Raw genomic sequence first — 19,234 nt, 5'->3', positions numbered from 1 at the left:
CAATGGGGGCTCAACCACCTCACTGGGTCATGGCCAGTGAATACTTACAGGCGTCCATTTAAATTACTGCAAGAGGCCCCAGATGTTTGTGAGCACTACATTCCTTCCGAAGTGTTGCAAGGAACATTTTAGCCTTGGAACAAATACTTGTCACTCTTACACTGTTTTTAAATAGTCCTTTCTGTTACTATAGCCCTACTTAGATGACAAATATTGTTGTTTTTGCAATGCACGGTATTGTTCTCTTAAGCACAGTTGTTTGCAGCACCATGAAAACTGAACTAAACAATCACTTTCCCTCGAATACTCTCTATACCAACTGCATCTTTTCTTTAAAACTTTCTTACCTCTCGATTATCTGCAACAATAACAAGCTCCACATATTTTGTTATCTTCAGAGTCTCCCTTTTGTGCTGCCAAAACAAATAGAAATTTGTTTTTGCATCAAATGACCCTGAACACCTGAGTATCAGCTCTCGCTCACCCCAGCAAAGACATTGTCAAAGATAGTAAAAATTTCCTTCTCAAGCTTCATGCCACTCAATTCTTGGTCTCTTTTCTCCTCCTTACATAACCCTCTCCCTCTTCAATAAAAGGAGAGGATGTTTACATGACACTCACCCAATCATCAAGAAAGCTGGGCAGTACAGGTAGGCAAATGGCCTTTCTGTAATTTGTAACCTTCCACCTTTCTCTGTTTGAAATGCTCAGGTGACCCTTGCACGATGAAAATCTTTTTTGGTGGAAAGATCTCAGCTGTTTCTTGCAATACTTTCAGAGATGCACTGTGGTAACAACTTGTAATATTTCACATAATGGTCAACTAACCACTTAGCACAAAATCGAGATGTTGAGATGAAAATTAGTCAAGGGACCAAATGACATAAGAAGTAGAAATTCTTGAATTGACTGTACACCACTTCTAGGAGCCTGGGTAACAAATAAGAGCAATTGGAATTGCTCATTTATCAGCATAAATTTGATCTGGTAGGTATTACTGAAACTTGGTGGGATGATTCACAAAACTGGAATGTCAAAAACAATGGTTTTAACCTATTTAGTAAGGATCGAGTGAGGAAAAGGGAGCAGGAATGGTGCTCTATGTTAAAAATGACATTACCTGTTTTCAAGTCACTAATAACTCAGAAGAAAATGAGCTTGAATGTTTATGGATCAATGTCCTAACAAATAAGGCACAAGATGGGGTACAAGTTGGTGCCTGCTATAGACCACCAAATCACAGGAACAGGATAACTGCCTTCTTACACAGCTATCTATAATGTGTAGGGAAAAAGAACCGAGTGATCATGAGGGACTTCAATTTGAGTGACATATGCTGAAGGTCTTATGCTGCTGGCACTAAAACGCCCTTCGAATTTCAAAACTTTATAGATGACAATTTCCTAATTCAAAAAGTGTTGCAGTCAGCATGGGGGAAATCTATATTAGACCTTGTCCTAACAGATAAAGAGGAACTTCCAACAGAACTAAAAATCAATGGTCGCTTATGTACATGTGCTCATAACTTGATTACATTTATAATGTGCAAGCAGAATAAAGTCCAGACCAGTGATATACATGTTTGGTGCTTTAATAGAGTCAGTTTCACAAAGCTGAAAATATTTATGAGCCAAATCTTTGGGAGAAAAAAATGTAATCAGAAAAATGTGAATGATAATTGGGAATAATTTAAGAACATCTTCCTACATGCTTAAAAAAGCCACAATCCCACAGCAGAGCAAGAAGGCTATACTGGTTAAAAAGCCAACCTGATTTAGATGGAAAGTGAAGGCAGCTGTATAAAATAATATATAAGAAAAGGAAGAAAGGAGAAGCTGAGAGTGAAGTATATAAATCAGAAGTTAGGAATTGTAGAAAACTGATAAGAGAAGCCAAGGGAGGCAAGAAGAAATCTATGGCCTGTAGAGTTAAGGACAATAAGAGGGAGTCTGTTAAATATAATAGATGGAAATGGTAGAATTATCAATAATACTGCAGAAAAGACAGAAGTGTTCACTAAATGTTTCTGTTCTGTATTTGGGGGAAAAAGGGTTGATGCAGTCTCATCATATCGTGATGACACACGTCCCATTCCATTAGTATCTCTGAAGGATGTTAAACAGAAGCTATTAAAATTAAACATTTTAAAATCAGCAAGTCCAGATAACTTGCATTCAAGAGTTTTAAGACAGCAGGCCAAACAACTTGCTGGATTGTTAATGTTGATTTTCAATAAATCTTGGAGGACTGAGGAAGTTCCAGAAGCCAGGAAGAAAGCTAATGCTGTGCCAGTGTTTAAAAAGGGTAAACAGGATGAGCTGGGTAATTATAGCTTTGTCAACCTGACGTCGATCCCAGGCAAGATAACGGAGCAGCTGATATGGGACTCGATTAATAAAGAACTAAAGGAAAGTAATATAATTAATACAAATCAACGTGGGTTTATGGAAAATAAATCCTGTCAAACTAATCTTATTTTTTTATGAGATTACAAGTTTGGTTGATAAAGGTAATAGTGTTGCTGTAATATATTTAGGACTCCTGTAAGTCATTTGTCTTGATACCACAAAATGTTTTCATTATAAAACTAGAATGATATAAAATAAACATAGCACACATTAAATGGATTAAAAACTGGCTAACTGATAGGTCTCAAAATGTAGCTGTAAATGGGAAATATGTTCTTGGCCCTACACTATTTAACATCTTTATCAATAACCTGGGAGAAAACATAAAATCATCCCTGATAAAGTTTGCAGAAAACACAAAATTTGGGGTAGTGGTAAATAATGAAGAGGATAGGTCACCGTTTAGAGCAATCTGGATTGCTTGGTAAACTGGGTGCAAGAAAACAATATGCATTTTAATATGACAAAATGTAAATTTATACATCTGCAAACAAAGAATGTAGGTCATACTTACAGGATGGGGGTGTGATGTTATATGATTAAAATATGACCAAGTACATCATTGTTGCTACCACTGTTATAAAACTGCAACAAATCTTACACAAAGTATGTCATGTAACATGTCAATGGAAAAGTTATGATTTGCTGAATATGATTATCCTGTTTGTATGTGTATCATCTTTGTATCTGAAGTTACGAATATTGACTATGTACCAATGTTTCAAATGCGTTTGCTTCTGGGGTGACACCCACCAGGTAGTTTACATCCAATCTAGCCAGCCGATTGTGAATGGATCATTCAAGTTGCTGACCCATTAATGAGCACAATGGGTCACAGAAGAAGCTTATTCCCACCTGATGGGTCTTCCTGTGGACATTTTAGCCAAAATATGGGTAATGACTGCTTCTATGATTCATTGAAGCATGCAAGGGCATGTGACACTAGACTCAATCTTGTGCCTGTACTTTTCCACAAACTGTGCTGGGGGCTTTGCTTGGGACAATGAGTTTCCCTCCACATGGGAGAAACTATAAAAAAGCCTGGAAAGAACCATTTTGCCTCTTTCCTGCTCTGATCTCTGGACTATGGACCTATACTAATGGGAGCATTCTAACCAAGGGTCTGAGGACCTTCCAAGCTTTTGGACGTTACCAGAGACATTATAAGCCAGCAGTTTATTCCATCATTGCTTCAAACCTGCTACAAGAACTTTACAATTATTGTATGTATTTGATTTCCTTTGACCAGTTAAACTCTCACCTCTTTCTTTTCTCTTATAAATAAACCTTTAGATATTAGATACTAAAGGATTGGCAACAGCATGATTATTGGGCCAGATCTGAGTTATATATTGACCTGGGTATGCGACTAGTCCTTTGGGATCAGTGGAACCCTTTGGTTGATGAAATTGGTTTTAAATAACCACTCATCATTAAGTCTCGCATCTGGGGGTTGAAACAAGGATTATGATACCTAAGGAGACTACATTTCTGACTTCTTATTAGCCAATGTGGTGAGAAAGAAGTTTACTTTTGTTATTGCTATAGTATATCTTATGGAAGAAGAACCACCAGTTTGGGGCTAGTCAGCTACAGTTCTCAGCAGTTTGTCCTGAATCTGGTATTCTCAGTTGTGATCCACTGAGGCACAGTGACAGGGGGACTCTATGCTAGGAAGCAGTAACTCTGAAAGAGATTTTGGGGTCATGGTGGATAATCGGTTGAACATGAGCTCTCAGTGTGATGCTGTGGCCAAAAGAGCTAATGAGATCCTGTGATGCATAAACAGAGGAATCTTGAGTAGGAATAAAGAAGTTATTTTACTTCTGTATTTGGCACCAGTGCAACCACCGCTGGAATACTGTGTCCAGTTCTGGTTTTCACAATTCAAGAAGGATGTTGATAAATTGGAGAGGGTTCAGAGAAGAGCCATGATAAAGACTAAAGCATTAGAAAATGGGTTTTATAGTGATAGTCTCAGGGATTTCAATCTATTTAGTTTAACAAAGAGACTGTTAAGGAATGACGCGATTACAGTCAACAATGGCTCTTCAGTCGAGCAGAGAAAGCTGTAACATGACCCTGTGGCTGGAGGCTGAAGCTAGACAAACTCAGAGTGGAAATGAGGCATATATTTTTTTAACAGTGAGGGTAATTAACCCTTTGAATAATTTACAAAGGTTTATGGTGAATTCTCCATCCCGGGCAATTTTAAAATGAAAATTGAATATTTTTCTAAAAGATCTGCTCTAGGAATTATTTTGGGGATGTTCTATGGCTTGTGCGCTCTAGGAGGTCAGATCAGATGATCACAGTGGTCGCTTCTGGCCTTAGAGCCTATGACTCTACGCCTGCTAAGAAATACTTGTGAGGAGGGAATGGGGAGTGAAATAGGGGAGATATGAAGAGGGGAATCAATGAATGACATAAATATGGGAAGCTACAGAGGAGCATGAACTACATGACAAAACGGGTGAGTGGAAGTGATGGATGGAGAAGAAAGACTGTTGAGGCAAAACTGGGAAGGGGAGTAAGATTAGGTCTGGACAGACTCCGGGAGAAGGGAGAAAATGGGAAAGGAAAAAGAAAGGTAATCAAAAGTGGACAAAGGTAAGGATTGAGAAAGAAAACGCAGAGATACAAGCTTCATCCTGGAGGCTGCAAAATGATGCTAAATTCATCAATTTTTGGTGTCCCACGAAGACTTAGAGGAGGAGGGCAAAAAATTACTGGCAATTGTAATTTCAATAACCTTATAACTCTGAAGTGGTACATGTTCTTTTATAAGCAGATTTATTCATTCTGTAACATTTAAACCACAGTACCTGTATAATAATCAAAGTACGGGTGGAGCAAATGCTCTGAACTGGCTGGGCTGGAGAAATCTATGGCTAAGTGCACCACTGCTGTGAAGTCATGGATTTGCATGACTAAGCATCTTGATTTACCTTCCTTTTAAAATCTCTATCCACAAATACTGGGCATGGGTGAAACGCTACATTACTGAAATAAACAAATGACTACACATTCCTACGTGTGGCAGAGTTGGTTTCTCTGCCACTGTAGTTTTTAATAGATGTCTGAGACTTAGTCTGAGCAGTTATTCAGAAAACTGCAGATTTGTGAGATGCTTTGGTTTTCCCCCAAAGCTAATATTAAGACCATAGAAGACAGCATAGATGTAAACATGTTAGAAATGCTTGAGCATGCCTAGGGTGACCAGATGTCCCATTTTTAATGGAACAGTCCCGTATTTAAGCCCTCCTGTAGGTGTCCTGACCTTTTCTTTACAATGGGCAAATTGTCCTGTATTTTCTGCCTTTCTCCCCACCTTCATCAGTACCGGCAGGTCCTGCTGCTGGCTGGATCCCTGCTCACCAGCCTGCGCGCCAGCAGTGAGTGGGGTGGTCCAATGGCCCACAATGGGGGTGGGTGTGCAAGGCTGGTGGCGGGACAAAGCTGCAGCATGCAGGTCCAGGCCTCTCCCCCTGCCAGTCCGTCAGTGCAGCTCCTGTTGTGTGAGGGCTCTGGAGTGGGAGGAGGAATGATTTCCAGCCTGTTCCCGCCCCAAACCTGCAAGCTCCACAGCAGCCCCCCCGGTCAGGGATTTAGCACGCTCTTCACCACCCACTCCCACTCTGGCTCCTGGCCCCAGGGGACACTGCGCTGCTCTGTCCCCAGGCACCCTCCCCTACTGAGCCACCTCTGTGACTGGGTTTGCTGAAGCCCCTGCCCTCAGGTTCCCTGGGCCTTGGTGCACAATGCATCATTAGGGCTTAACCCCTTCCTGCCCGCACTGTAGCCAAGGGGACAAGAGGCGGCTGGGTTATGTTGGTGGCCAGCAGCAGCTTGGAGGTGTTAGCTGCCTTTCGACACTGCGCAGGCAGGAAGGGACAAGCTGTCTCCAGCCCCGTGGTGGTGGTTGGGGGGAGGCGGAGAAGAGATGAGCTCTGCAAAGACATGGGCCAGGTCATCCCTTCCCCCGCTCCTTCTCCCTTGAGGATGGAAGTAGCTCCCATCCCTTCCTCCTGCACAGTGCTGAAAGGCTGCTGCTGGCCACATTCTGATGTGAATGCTGGCAGAAATCTGAGGAGGGGGAACCTGTGACCCTGCATGCCCCAAGTCATTGCCTTGGGAAGATACAGCGCCAGGTACCGGGAGAGGCGGGTCCATCCTGCGGGCCCAGCCAGGCATGAAAGATGGAGCGCGCTGGACAGAGAGGGTCGGTCACCTCCCCATGTGAGAGCGATGTACAGGAATGTGTCTATGTCACCTCTCCCCGTGTGTGTGTATGGGGGGGGTAGGGGCGTGTGTGTCACCCCCCCCCCATGTGAACCCTAAAGCCTTAAAGATAAGAAGGTAAAATAAAAAGAATCCAATGCAGTATTTCTTTTTAATAGGGGCTCAGTCAACTTAATGTTAATTTGAATGTTTGTACTGCATAGTTCTGATTGATTGCCGTTGAACTTGCTTGAATACAAGTAATTTTACCAGGTGTCCTGTATTCAGCATAAATATGGTCACCCTAGGCATGCCAATCAATTTAACCCATCCCAAAGTAACACTGCTTGGAACAGGAAAGATTTAGAAATTGAACAGTTGACTGCAGGAGCATAATCATGTGAGACTGTGGTGACATATTAGTATATTGAATCTGTTCCCGTGACTTGGCCAGAGGCTGTGTGTGTTCCTCAGGTACAATATTTATTTATTTATAAAAAGTACTTAATTATCACTTCTTTCAGCTTGTCTTCTGCAGTTAATTGCATTGTGATGCAGTCTATGTTTTGACTTATCCATACTTACAGCATTATTAAAAGAAACAGCAACATATCTACAGCAAATGTACATGCATTTGGAGAAAAAGAAATTTGGAAATGTAATGTTTAATGTTCCTGCAAGGCAAATGAATTTGTTCCAGTACATAAACAACATCCTTTGATGCCCTTTAAGCTGTTTTCCTTAATGCTGAACTTAATGTAAAGACTAAATGAACTAGGTAGGCAGTGTGGCTATAAACACTAATATTTCTCATTTATTAAAACCTGTGCACAGATTTGTGCTACTATGTTACTCTTGAACATCTCAAACATTCCCTTCTACAATCCCAATCCAAGATGCACATGAATTTGTGGCAGTATTTTTTCCATCTGGTTCGAAAGTCATTTATTTTATACAATTTCCATTAGCTAGTTGCATTGCAAGTCAAGTACATTTCCTCCTACATAAAAACAATTACAAATGATATATCCCTAGAATAAAATGCTGAGAACATGTTTGGGGTGCATAAGATACTTTCCTATTACAATGTAAAAGTTTGTTTAAATTTCAACATGTATTATTAGAAAAGTTACATGGCTATAACGTTCTCCTTTCCTCCTTGTGTGGGCCAAAAGCTATTTAGACATTGTCAGCTGCTTTCTTTAAGATTGAATTGCAAGTGGCACAGGAACCAAAATATATTACCAAAATTTGTAATCTGCCTACAATTCTGCACCACCCCATTAATGAAAACAGGGAGGAATTAAAATATGAGCAAGAAAAATGATTAAAGGCCTTGATTTAGCAAAGCACTTAAGCACATGTTTAACTTCAAACACATGCTTATGTTCCATTGTTTTTAAGAGACCTTACCATGTGGTTAAATGCTTTGATGAATAGAAGCCTAAGACACTGGAGAGATTAACTCATGGACAAAGTGTAAAAGAACTAAACAAGTTTGATTGCCAAAGCAGTAAGATTCAGATTGTGAGTGGCCCCTGTGCAGGACTGGAAGGATGCGCAAAAAGTTCCCCAGGGCTCACTCATAATCTGAGCAGCATAAGGCCTGCTTGCTCCTGCTATTCCCAGGGGAGCAGGATGTTGAAGGCAGGGTTGTGACTGCATCTCTTCCCTCTACGTCAGTCAATGGAGCAGGGCTGGCACACCACAGGGAAACTTCTGCCTAATGCAAGGAACAAACTGCTCCTGCTGTGCACAGGGAGCAGCAGCAAGAGACTGCACAATTTCCCCAATGCCTCTCCTTGGAAAAAGCCACATTTTGACCTAAGTATGGGAGGAGAAGTGATAGCCTCCTAAACCAGTGGTTTTCAATCTGTGGTCCGCAGATCCCTGGGGGGGTCCACAGACTATATCTAAGATTTCCAAAGAGGTATGCACCTTCATTTGAAATTTTTAGGCATCTGCAAATGAAAAGAGGTTGAAAACCGCTGTCCTAAACCACATGTCCAGGTAGATCCAGAGAGGTATAATACCAGAAGTCATGATGAAATTTAGAAATGGGAAAATCTCTCTATATAAAAATGGAATCTCAATCCCAAGAGAAATGGCAGAAGCTCCATTTGCTGGGCTGTTTAGAACTAGGCTGGGCTAATCATCTGATATTGTAGTGTAGGGAACCATCCAGCAAGCAAAGAAGAGAGAATTTAGCTGGGTCTTCTCCAATTATCTCTATTTTACTTGATTTCATGATGGTCACCACCTCAAGGTGAAATCTTGGCCCCACTCAATGGAGCCTTGATGTCCCCATCCATGCATTACTTCAAATGATACACATGTAGTGCAGCAATTAAGTTTGATCTGGATATTTCACCAATTTCTGGAAATTAGCATAAAGAGATGATCAACAATTCCAAAACATAAAACTATCTTTCCACCTACCCTGCTAGTGAATGCTTGAGAAGACTGTGGTATGTCATCAATAGTGATGCCAGAGACGTTGAATTGGTTGCCACAAGATCCGGAAGCTATTTTCAGGTTCTCTGCTTGGTAGATCTTGTGTTCACTTGTAGCATTTTCCAATGGCTCCAGAATGTAGGTTTTATTTTCAAATAAAATAAGTCCCCTGTTTTATAAAAGATCAGAAAATGACACATTGCTTTTAAGTGCTGATGTGTGTTTGTTTTCAGCCAACCTACAGGTTTTAATAATGATGATGAAATATGAAACAGTAAAGTACTGATTTATAATGTCAAAACCTACTGGGGTCTTAGACATCAGTGATGTATGTGTCATCTAGGCATACTGTACTTTACAAGAAGCAAAGGCAGAGAGAAAATATTCCTCCTCTGAAATGTTGTGCTGTAGAGCAAAATTACATTTGTGTTGGATGTGTTTTCCATTCTTCCCGTGATGCATTACCACTGCATCTGCTTGGAAGGACTCCTAGCAAATATTAACGAACAAGAATGTGGTGAAATACTTTTATAAGAAAAAATACAGAATTCATTATGATCAGCAATATGTATTATAACTTTTTAAGTGCATGCTGCTGCAAGCAGCAAATCTGCCTGTTCAAAGATGCACCTCAGTATCAGAATGAGTTATCGGATACTGTATGATAGGGAATTATAATGGAGCCCAGATGCATTAACCACTGGATTTCTGTTTAATACAATCAACCCCAAGAATAATAATATGTACTGCAATATTACCTGCCACCTAAGGATCTCAAAGAGCTTTACACACATTAATAAAGTAACCCTTGCTAAACACCTGAGATCTGTTGTATGTAATGGAGAGATAGTGGCTCAGAAAACAAGTAACTTGATGAAAGTCCCACAAGAAGTCTGTGGAAGAGCCTGGAACAGAACTCATATTTCCAAGCTTCTAGTCCTGTGCTCTGGCCAGAGAACCACTCTCCTTTTACACTTCTTACAGCTCACATAAAAAGGCTTATCACATTGGATACCGTCCTGCCACATTCACAGCCGCATACAGCAAATTCCGCTTACCTAAGGGAACCCCCTCTGGTGTCAGAGTGCTACCACAGTGCTCTTACACCAACTTCAACTTACTCCCCACTGCATAGGGAGCGTGACCAGAGTGTGCCGATGCCCCAGCAATCCCTAGTTGCTGGAACAGCCCCTCAGGGGCTATTGGTGGCTTGCGTAAAGTACAATAGACTCATAGTATGATAATTTCATTTGAGTGGATAGTTAAAGCTGCCCATGTAAGGTTGTACCACAGAATCAAAAGATTGCTCTAATTTATATCATGGACCAGACTGGCATGAAACTGGCACAGATGGGCATAAAGGTGGTTTAGAAGCCAGGACTCCAGCTCCAAGGTGGAATTTAAAGTAGGAAGAGAGAGTATGACATTTAGCTATTTTTCATATTGGATGGTATTGCAAAGAGCTTTACAATGAGTTGCATCCTTAGTGCAATAACTACATAACGGTAAGCAGAGGATAAAAGAACCAATGGAATTCAAAGCTTTGGCTATTAGCACCTGCTCTTATTGAGAAAGGTGATGCTGGGCAGGACACTGGAGACAGTTTCTTCCTTTCTCAGGCCCCTTTGCTAATTAAGGGTTACAGAAGGGGAAAACCTGTCAGGCAGTATCAAAAGGCAGCAGAGAGATTGTTGAAGAGTTATGGCACATGACATCAGTAGATCGGGCTTTACTGGGTTACAGTGTAACAAAAGCAAATCAGCTCCCTACAGCTGTTTCTCCTTCTGTAAAATGGGGACAACATTTACCTAGCTAACAAGCCTGTTGTGACGCTTAATTAATTAGCACCTCAGCTGAAAAGCACTACAAAAATGCACAGTATAATTAATTTTTACCATATCTGTAAAATAAGGAGTTTTAATCCCTGAACACTGGCAAAGTTGCAGCAGAGGTAATTGCATTCTGCCTGCCTAAAATTCCTGTGAAAGCTGGAACTGACTATGACATTCTTCTTTAATTCCTGCCCTAATCTGCTGTGTACTGTCCATGTGTGCTGTGAAACAGCTGACATTTTTCAGCCCAGAGCTGGCTTTATTTCAGTGGTGTATATGTATCCTTGTGTATATGAAGTGTATACTCTTAATACGTCTGTGCTTGTGATAAAGATGCTCCGTAAGTATAAGATATTATACTTATTATTATGGCACCATGGATCTCTGTATGCTTCCTGGGGCAGTGAGTGAAAAGTGTCCCAGAAGACTGATGAACACCATAAACAGAGACTTTAAGAAATAATAATAAAAACCAGAATTATTAGGAAAAAAGCAATACAGCTGTGTAGCGAGGTGGTCACCCCACTCCTGCCGGAAGTGGATAAAGCAGCCCTGGAGAGGGCTGCAGGGCAGAAAGCTGGGCTAATTGGGGAAGCAGCCACAGCTGTAGCCAGTGCAATCAGGGCCCAGCTAACCCTTATAAGAGGGCAATGGGCCAGAAGAACTCAGACTCTCTCTCTGGCCCTAGAGAGGGAAGGACCTGGCTGTCTGGGAAGCTGAAAAGGGTACCTAGGGTGGAGAAGTGCTGGGAAAGGGCAGAGGGAGCCGGGAGCTCCAGCCTAGCAAAACCCCAGGCTGTAGGACTTGTTAGGGTAAAACAGTGCTGGGGAAGGGCAGAGGGAGCTCCAGCCTAGCACAACTGCAGGCTGAATTAAGGGCCCACAAAGAGTACTGGGGCTGAGGAGGGGCAGCCCCGAGACAGGCAGAGGTAGCAGGTCCAAACCCCCCCTTGCTAATGATGAGTGGCCTTTACAAACTGCAGTCAGCCCCAGTGAGCGGGGACTAGATGGTGACTGACAGTAGCCAGTGAGGTGGGAATTTGGGGGCTCCCCTGAATGGGGAGACCCAGATTGTGGGTTGCTGTGGTGGCAGAATCCCTGGGTAAAGGGCACTGGGGTCCAGGAGGGACATCCTCTGGCAGAGGGCGTTCCAGGGCTGGTAAGAGCCAATTCCCTGAACAACCAGCAGGAGGCGCCACACCAGTGAGTTGCTGCCCCACCATGAGCTGGAATTAAAAGAAAAAAATGAAGTAGATCAAAGCCCATGTCTCATAACCAATTAAATAAAATTTGGTGCTAAGCTGACATACAGTTTTAGGATAAAACAACTATGCTTCAGCCTGGTCAACCAAGGTTCATTTCTGTTAACGCTAATGATCTTTACTTTGAGGATGAAGATTGGGTTTTTCCACCATATTAAAAAGTCTGTGTAATATCCACAAGAAGATCTTTACGAGAGAGAGAGGCATAATTTACTGCTCTGAACAAAACGAGGGCCCAATAAATTCTTCATTTGCCACTCCCTCGGTAGCCTTTGGCCAGTCACTTGAGACTCTTATTTACCCACCACACAGGCATGTTTTGTGGACTGTTAAACCTTTATAAAAACATCTTGAAGATTAAGAGCATCAGATATGGGTATTAGATTTCTACAGCAACCCATATAGCTGAGGCTGAGATGCACTGTTTTGGAGCATTTATAATTCAGTGATAACCATTATTCTCTCTCTCCCCTCCGCCCCAGAGCTTTACATCTAGTGTAGACCAGCTAAAACAGAGAGTGTTTTCACTAGCTTAAAAAGAGACTAAAACAGAAAGTCCAAATGAAGAGTAATGTGGGAAGGGACAGAACAAGCAAGGTCTAAGAGAGAAGTGTCAATTTTAGTGTGGTATTTCCTGACTTTAGTAAATTTAAACATCAAAACCTTAATGAGCCACTGATCTTGGATTTTTGCATTAAATGTTATATTACTTTCATTCATGTGCCAAAATGGAACAGTGCAAATGTAGAGCAGGATGAAGTATAAAAGGCCAGGGACAAATTAACCAACCATTATGAGTCACTGGAAAACTTCTGTACAGCGTAATTCAAATGAATAGTTCTCCACTTTTGTTTAGTCTTTAGTCACCCACAAAAAGGCTAAGAGGTTAGGAAACTTGGGCAACATTCCCTTTGCTCCCATAATTGGCAACTCTACAACACAACTTAAAGAATTGTTGTAGCCTCTCTGGTGTAACTAATCATTTAACTCTGAAGGCTGCTAGAGACAACAATGAAAGCAGAATTCCATGCTTCATTGTCCAAGATGGGCAATTCTGACATTCTTACAGCATTGACAGCTACATAACACTAAATACTACACAACATTTAGGTGTTTCTTAAACTATACAGATTACTAAAATACATGTTATATTTTGTATTTAAACTTACACAAAGTCCTTATTTGTTCTGTACAATTGGTTAAAAACCTCTCACTTCTCCATCAGCGTCATGATCACAGGGGTTTATAGAACAAATTGCTCACACTGTACAATGCACAAGTTGCAAGTGGTAGTATCATTACTATAGCTTTCCCAGTGTATCATTTTGTAATCCCAACCATTGTCCAAAGTCACTCAATAAGCACTATTTCCCTTCCATTGTATTTTCCCCAGGAGCAGGAAATGTGGATGCAAGAGAAGAGGAGACACCTAATTGAGTGATTAATCTCATTCTCCAACTAAAGTAGTGAGAATGGGACCCTCAATTCAGTGTGCCTCTTGAATGAGAATACCATCTTTTAAGAACAGCTCTACCTTTGCATACAGGCCATCATGCTGTACAAAAATCTGCAAATTCAACATAAAGGAAAAATATAACTTTCAGTTTAATGTATTGTTATTCTTTGAGTGCTGCCTACAGGATATCAACACCTGGTTTTGACCATTTGTAATAAGATAATGAATATCAAATATGTATTATCTTGGCTGGCTCTCTGTTTTCTCACTAATTTTCTTTTCCTACAAATGCATTTTTTCCAATAATCAGTGCCAAATACAGCACCTTAAAAATGTAGTTAGCTGAAAACTTCTACATCTTTCCTTCTTTTGGTGGGGGATGAAAATAATTGAACCTTACAGCCTTTCAGTGTTCAGAATCCGATGCAAATCAAATAAATCCTAAATTACTCTTTTCTTTGCACATTTCTGTCGCAGATTTTTCAGAGGTTTGATTACTCCCACATTGCTTTTGCCTCTTCCTCAAGAGCATGGGTTTCTCTCGCTCCTGCATAGTGTACACATTCTCAAAGGCCAAGACAGGATATGGCTCAGCTGGGATGTTCTCTTCCGAAGCAGAATAGTCAGCAGTTGGGATTTTCTGCTGAATACCTTTTTGTTTTAAAGAATAAAAACTAGTCAATGCTGGGAGACATTTATTGATTTTACCACCACTGCATTGTATATTACTAGTTTTTACCAAGAACCATTCCAATTTTGGAAAACAGCTGGGGAAGAATTATTATTATTATAGGCCAGTTATCTAAAATATTCCACATTTTTATTACTTCGTATTAGAATATGAACCCCTCCATAACCTAGGCTCTATTTACCAGAGAGAATGCCTCCTACCCTATGCTCCTGCCCAGCAGTTATGATATAATGGGGTGAGCTGGATTTTTGTATTTAATCCAGTGCCTACTGAAGTTAATAGGCAGAATTTAATTGACTTCAGTGAGTTTTGTGTCAGGGCCTTTGTATCGGAGTTCAGCCAAGAGTAGTTTTCTCAGTTCACAGTCCTCTCTGGCAGTCCTCTCTCCTGGAGGTCCTTTCTGGCTGCATTTACAACATGATGTCAAATAATAATTAAATTATTTAGTTCTTTTCATCTGTAGAGCTTTACAAAGGAGGTCAGTATGTATACCCCCGTTTTACAGATGGGGAAACTGAGGCACAAGGAAGTTATGACTCCTCAAGATTAGTCACCAACCCAGTGACAGAACTGGGAATAAAACCCAAATCTCCTGCATTCCAGACCCATGCTCTATCCACAGGTCCTTGCTGATGTAAAGTTCATTGACTGCAGTAATCTTTAGCCTGGGCCATTTTTAGGTTTCCTCCATTATTTTTCATTTTTCTATTTCTTTCTAGGCTACAGCAATCTTTTTTGTTCCAGAAATTTTGTGTTGACTGGGAACGTTCCTGTTTGCTTGGTGGTGTAGTTGTTGGATTTGTCCTGGGTTCTGGATGGTGGTCTGTTTGGAGCTTTATTTTTTATTTTAGGCCCCAATACTGATATTACTGTACAGGGCTACGATGCCAGATGGAAATTATACAGTATTCTATGTTTTGTTCTCCATTTCCCAGCCAGCACTAATGCTCATTGATCCATGCCTTACAAATGCAGTAAGTACATAATGTACAGAACATGTACCTGAGCAAATATGACAAGAGGAGTCATTAAAGGATTCAAGTGACATTGTGCAACATGAGTGCTCAATTTTGGTGCAGTTCTTTAAACTTTCCTTTGAGATTGTAAATAGTTAATGGCCAGCTCCTGCGCCCAGTGAAGCCCGTGGGAATTTTGCCATTTTAATGGAAACAAAATTGGGCAATGAATTTGAAAATGGAAAGGGGTACCTATTGTCTTGGCAGCGTCTTAAGATCCATCTACAGTTACAGCAGCATGAAGAGTACAGACACTGCATGCCTCCCTAGCGCAGGTATAAATATCAGGGTAGACAGTGAGGCACTGCTATGTTGAGTAGAGTTGACGTGCCAGAACCCTTAGACTATATACCCTCCATGGCTTTCTGCATGCCCAAGCAGTGCCTCCCACACCTACTCTGCCGAAAAATATCAGAGTAGTGTCCTGCTGCCAAAACCTCTCTCTGCTGCAGTGAAAGAGTCCAGCAGCAGGGAAAATCTATGGGCAGCAAAGTGGCAGCAGGGAAAGGTTCTGGCAATTGCCCACTGCCGGAGCTTTCACTGCATCAAGGAAAGGCTGTGGTGGGGGACGGAGAAAGGGGGCAGCAGGAAAAGGCTCCAACAGTGGGCAACTGCCACTGCCTCTCCTGACAGAGCCTTTTACTCCCCTGTGTAGCTACCTGTATCCTACACGCTGCCACAAGTGTAGACAAGGCATAGGTATTCATAAAAGGTGCCTAAATGTAACGAAGCAACAACTCACCGGTGCAGCACCTCCTGCTGATCGTCCTGGGAATTAGCTCTTTTCCAGCTTCGGAGTGCCCTCTGCAGGCCAGTGTCGCTCCCGGACCCCAGTGCCCTTCTACGTCAGCATTAGAGACTGAAGTATCAAAAAGGGAGAGCTCAAAGAGCTGATGGGGATCCATCATGGATCTCCCGAGATCTACCAAAGGCTTGTGCTATCTGCACACAGGCCCTGTGCCTCTTCATTTCTCCCCAGTCCTTCCAGCTGGTGGTGGGTCATGAAGTTGGAAGAAACCTGTGAAGGAGCATGGAGGGAACTGGAAGAAGTTGTGCTTGGTGGGAAGGAGTTTGCCTACCGAAAGGACTCCCTCTTGAATAGCTGAGTGACAACAAAAGCAAAATTCGGAATCCCTCATCACCAGAGTACCTGAGCACCTTCCAGTATTGCCTTAAGTGACATGACTAGCATCTGTCACAGGGGTACGGTCTCTTGCTCATATCTTCACCTCCTCCTCTTATCTCTGTCCTCAAAGCCCCATCACACTTTCTCCATTTCATCTTCCTGCTCAGTCACCTCCATACTCCCACTCCTTCCTACAGAAAAGAAGGGGTTCCTTGGCCTCACAGTTAACTCCTTCCCCTTCTCCTGCCCACAAGAGAAACAATCCCTTGCCCACATCCCCAAATAGGAGGAATTTGAGCCCCGTTAGCCTTCACTACTGCCTTGACAAGGCAAACAAGGCTGCAGAGGATTGATCCCTCCTCAGGATGGGCAGATCCCCCTCGTCTGTGGAGTGGGAGGGAACACAACATGGAATTCTCTCTCCATCCCACTGAAAGGAAACTTAAAACATAAAATAACAAATGCAGTTATTAATTGCTGGTTAACTTGCCAGGAACCTCCTGAGGGGAAGTGTAATTAGAGGGAATAACTCGACTTATTTAATATGACAAAGTGAAATGGTCTATTCCCTTCCTTTTTTTAAAAAACAAAACCTAATGCAAAGCCAGTAATATTTCATAAATCAACAGGCTTTTGGAAATCTTAAAATACAAAAGGGATTTTTCTTTTCCAACCTGTCAGCAGAAGAGTGGGCCCTGCCAATATAAACCATTGATGCATACTTGTCTGAGAAATTGAGATACTAAAGGAAAACTTGGCTAGGGCAGCATTATCCGAAGCTATGATATATTATTCTGCTGCATTGCAAGTGGAGAGTTAAGTAAATCAATAAATCTGATACCCATGAATGCAATTAAACATTTGGTTTTAATGAAGCTCAAAGTTATGCTCATTTCTAAATAAAAACAATAAAAAATCCTATTATCATTGGAAGAAGAATGTATATGTAATTTGCCTTACTACATAAGAAATGTACTGAAATAGAAGACTGTTTCATTTGTATATATTATGTATTCATTTTGGGTGAAATTCACCTCTATACAGAGGCTCAATGCAAGGCCTATTTATCAGTGAAGTTCCACTTAAGTCTAAGGGAGTTAAGTTTTGAGAATATCTCATGCTGCCCCTCTGCTCAGCAGTGAAGTTAACTAATTATGAATCTTGTAGCTTCAGTAGTTCATGCTCATTGCCTATTCCCCATGCCCACACATCATTCTGGTTCTGGAAACTTTACTGCCATTAGTTAATGTCTCTCTGTATTTCCTCTGTATAACTGTTCTCAAAGGTTCATAACTCTGCAGACAAGCTCAGCCGGAAAGAGTCTTCTAAAATTGTTTCAGCTCCTTTTCAGTTATACTTGTAGGGGAAAATGTTCTGCCAGCCTCCATTTTATGAGCACTGGGAACCCCTCAAGAGTGCAAGCCAATCAGGTAAGTGTGCAGACAATTACACAGCGGAAATGTGCAATTGCCCATGTGGGTGCACAAATGTGGCGTTTGCTCAAGTTTTGGATGAGCATGAAATGAAGGCCGTCTGAAAGGAAAAGGAAACATAGCCTTTATTGTGTTGATATGTACCAATTTTCCAAATGTAGAGGCCAATCTACATTATATTGTCTTCAATGAGAATTTTGCCTGAGTAAGTAGTCCAGGATTTGACCTACATTGCCTTAAGAGCATTATTTCCTTCCCCTTTGTAACATAATGGCCTACTGGATATAGCGCAGGATTGGGACTTAAGAGACCATGGTTCTATTCCAGGTTCTACCACCAGCCTGCTGGATGACCCTTGGTAATTCACTTCATCTCACTGAAGTAATGAAACTTCCCTTCTTTGTACAGAGCTATAAGTTCTACTGATGAACAGCACAATATAGGAGCTTATTATTACATACATCAGAACTTAAAGGTCTGACTCAAAACAACAACAGAGAAATTCAAAGCGACCACTAAAACAATGGCTGTGTTGTTTTCAGGTACTGCAGCACAATAAGGGAGTTCTCATTTAGATATGCCCCACAGTCACATGAACCTGCTTTATGCTAGCAAAATGGCCTTCATCAATCTGGAAATCTATTCCATAGTACAGTATATAAAAATTACCCATGTACAGAGACCATTGTAACACGTAGTTAGGCAGGTTAATCCTTTCACATTGCAAGTCAGATTTATCCAGTGTCACTGCTTATTGGTCTGAAATCCTGGTGCCCAGAATTCAAGGATGGAGTTACACAGAGTGACAATAGAATTTAATGTCCTGTACTTGGGAGTCAAGGTACAGTAACTGTATTATCAGATAAAGTGTTATGAGTGAGCTTTACCATTAGAATGGCAAGACAGACCAGGGAAGATAGCAAAGGAACTAGAGGAACAATGCCATTTTAGTGTGTTATTTTGTAGAACTATATAATAAATAATATAGGAAAACAGTAAAGAGACACTGAAGTCAAACTTGGCCCCAGATTTGGAGTCGATAAAGAGGGGATTTTAAATACCGTAGGACCTACAGAAAAGATTGTACTTTCTATTTGTTGTTTTTGTGCAGTGACTAAAAATTTCATGTTTCAGAGTAGCAGCCGTGTTAGTCTGTATCCGCAAAAAGAACAGGAGTACTTGTGGCACCTTAGAGACTAACCAATTTATTTGAGCATAAGCTTTCATGAGCTTACAGTGTATTTTCCACTGCATGCATCCGATGAAGTGAGCTGTAGCTCACGAAAGCTTATGCTCAAATAAATTTGTTCGTCTCTCAGGTGCCACAAGGACTCCT

At 41.3% G+C, this 19,234-nt stretch overlaps 1 protein-coding gene across 2 annotated transcripts in view; it reads right to left on the bottom strand.

Annotated features, from left to right (window-relative positions):
- Positions 1-19,234, bottom strand: part of ADAM12 (ADAM metallopeptidase domain 12) — a 358,074-nt gene that overhangs the window by 98,838 nt on the left and 240,002 nt on the right. For both annotated transcript variants that reach the window (XM_048856240.2, XM_048856241.2), the window contains 2 exons: positions 9,069-9,252; positions 348-413 (listed from right to left, as the gene is read on the bottom strand). In XM_048856240.2, coding sequence (XP_048712197.1) covers positions 348-413; positions 9,069-9,252 — 250 coding nt within the window. The remainder of the gene's footprint in view (positions 1-347; positions 414-9,068; positions 9,253-19,234) is intronic.

This window comes from Caretta caretta, chromosome 7 (genome assembly GCF_965140235.1).
Source record: "Caretta caretta isolate rCarCar2 chromosome 7, rCarCar1.hap1, whole genome shotgun sequence".
NCBI classification, from domain to species: domain Eukaryota; kingdom Metazoa; phylum Chordata; order Testudines; family Cheloniidae; genus Caretta; species Caretta caretta.
The sequence above is the reverse complement of the archived record's forward strand: the minus strand, read 5'-3'. Positions and strand labels throughout refer to the sequence as shown.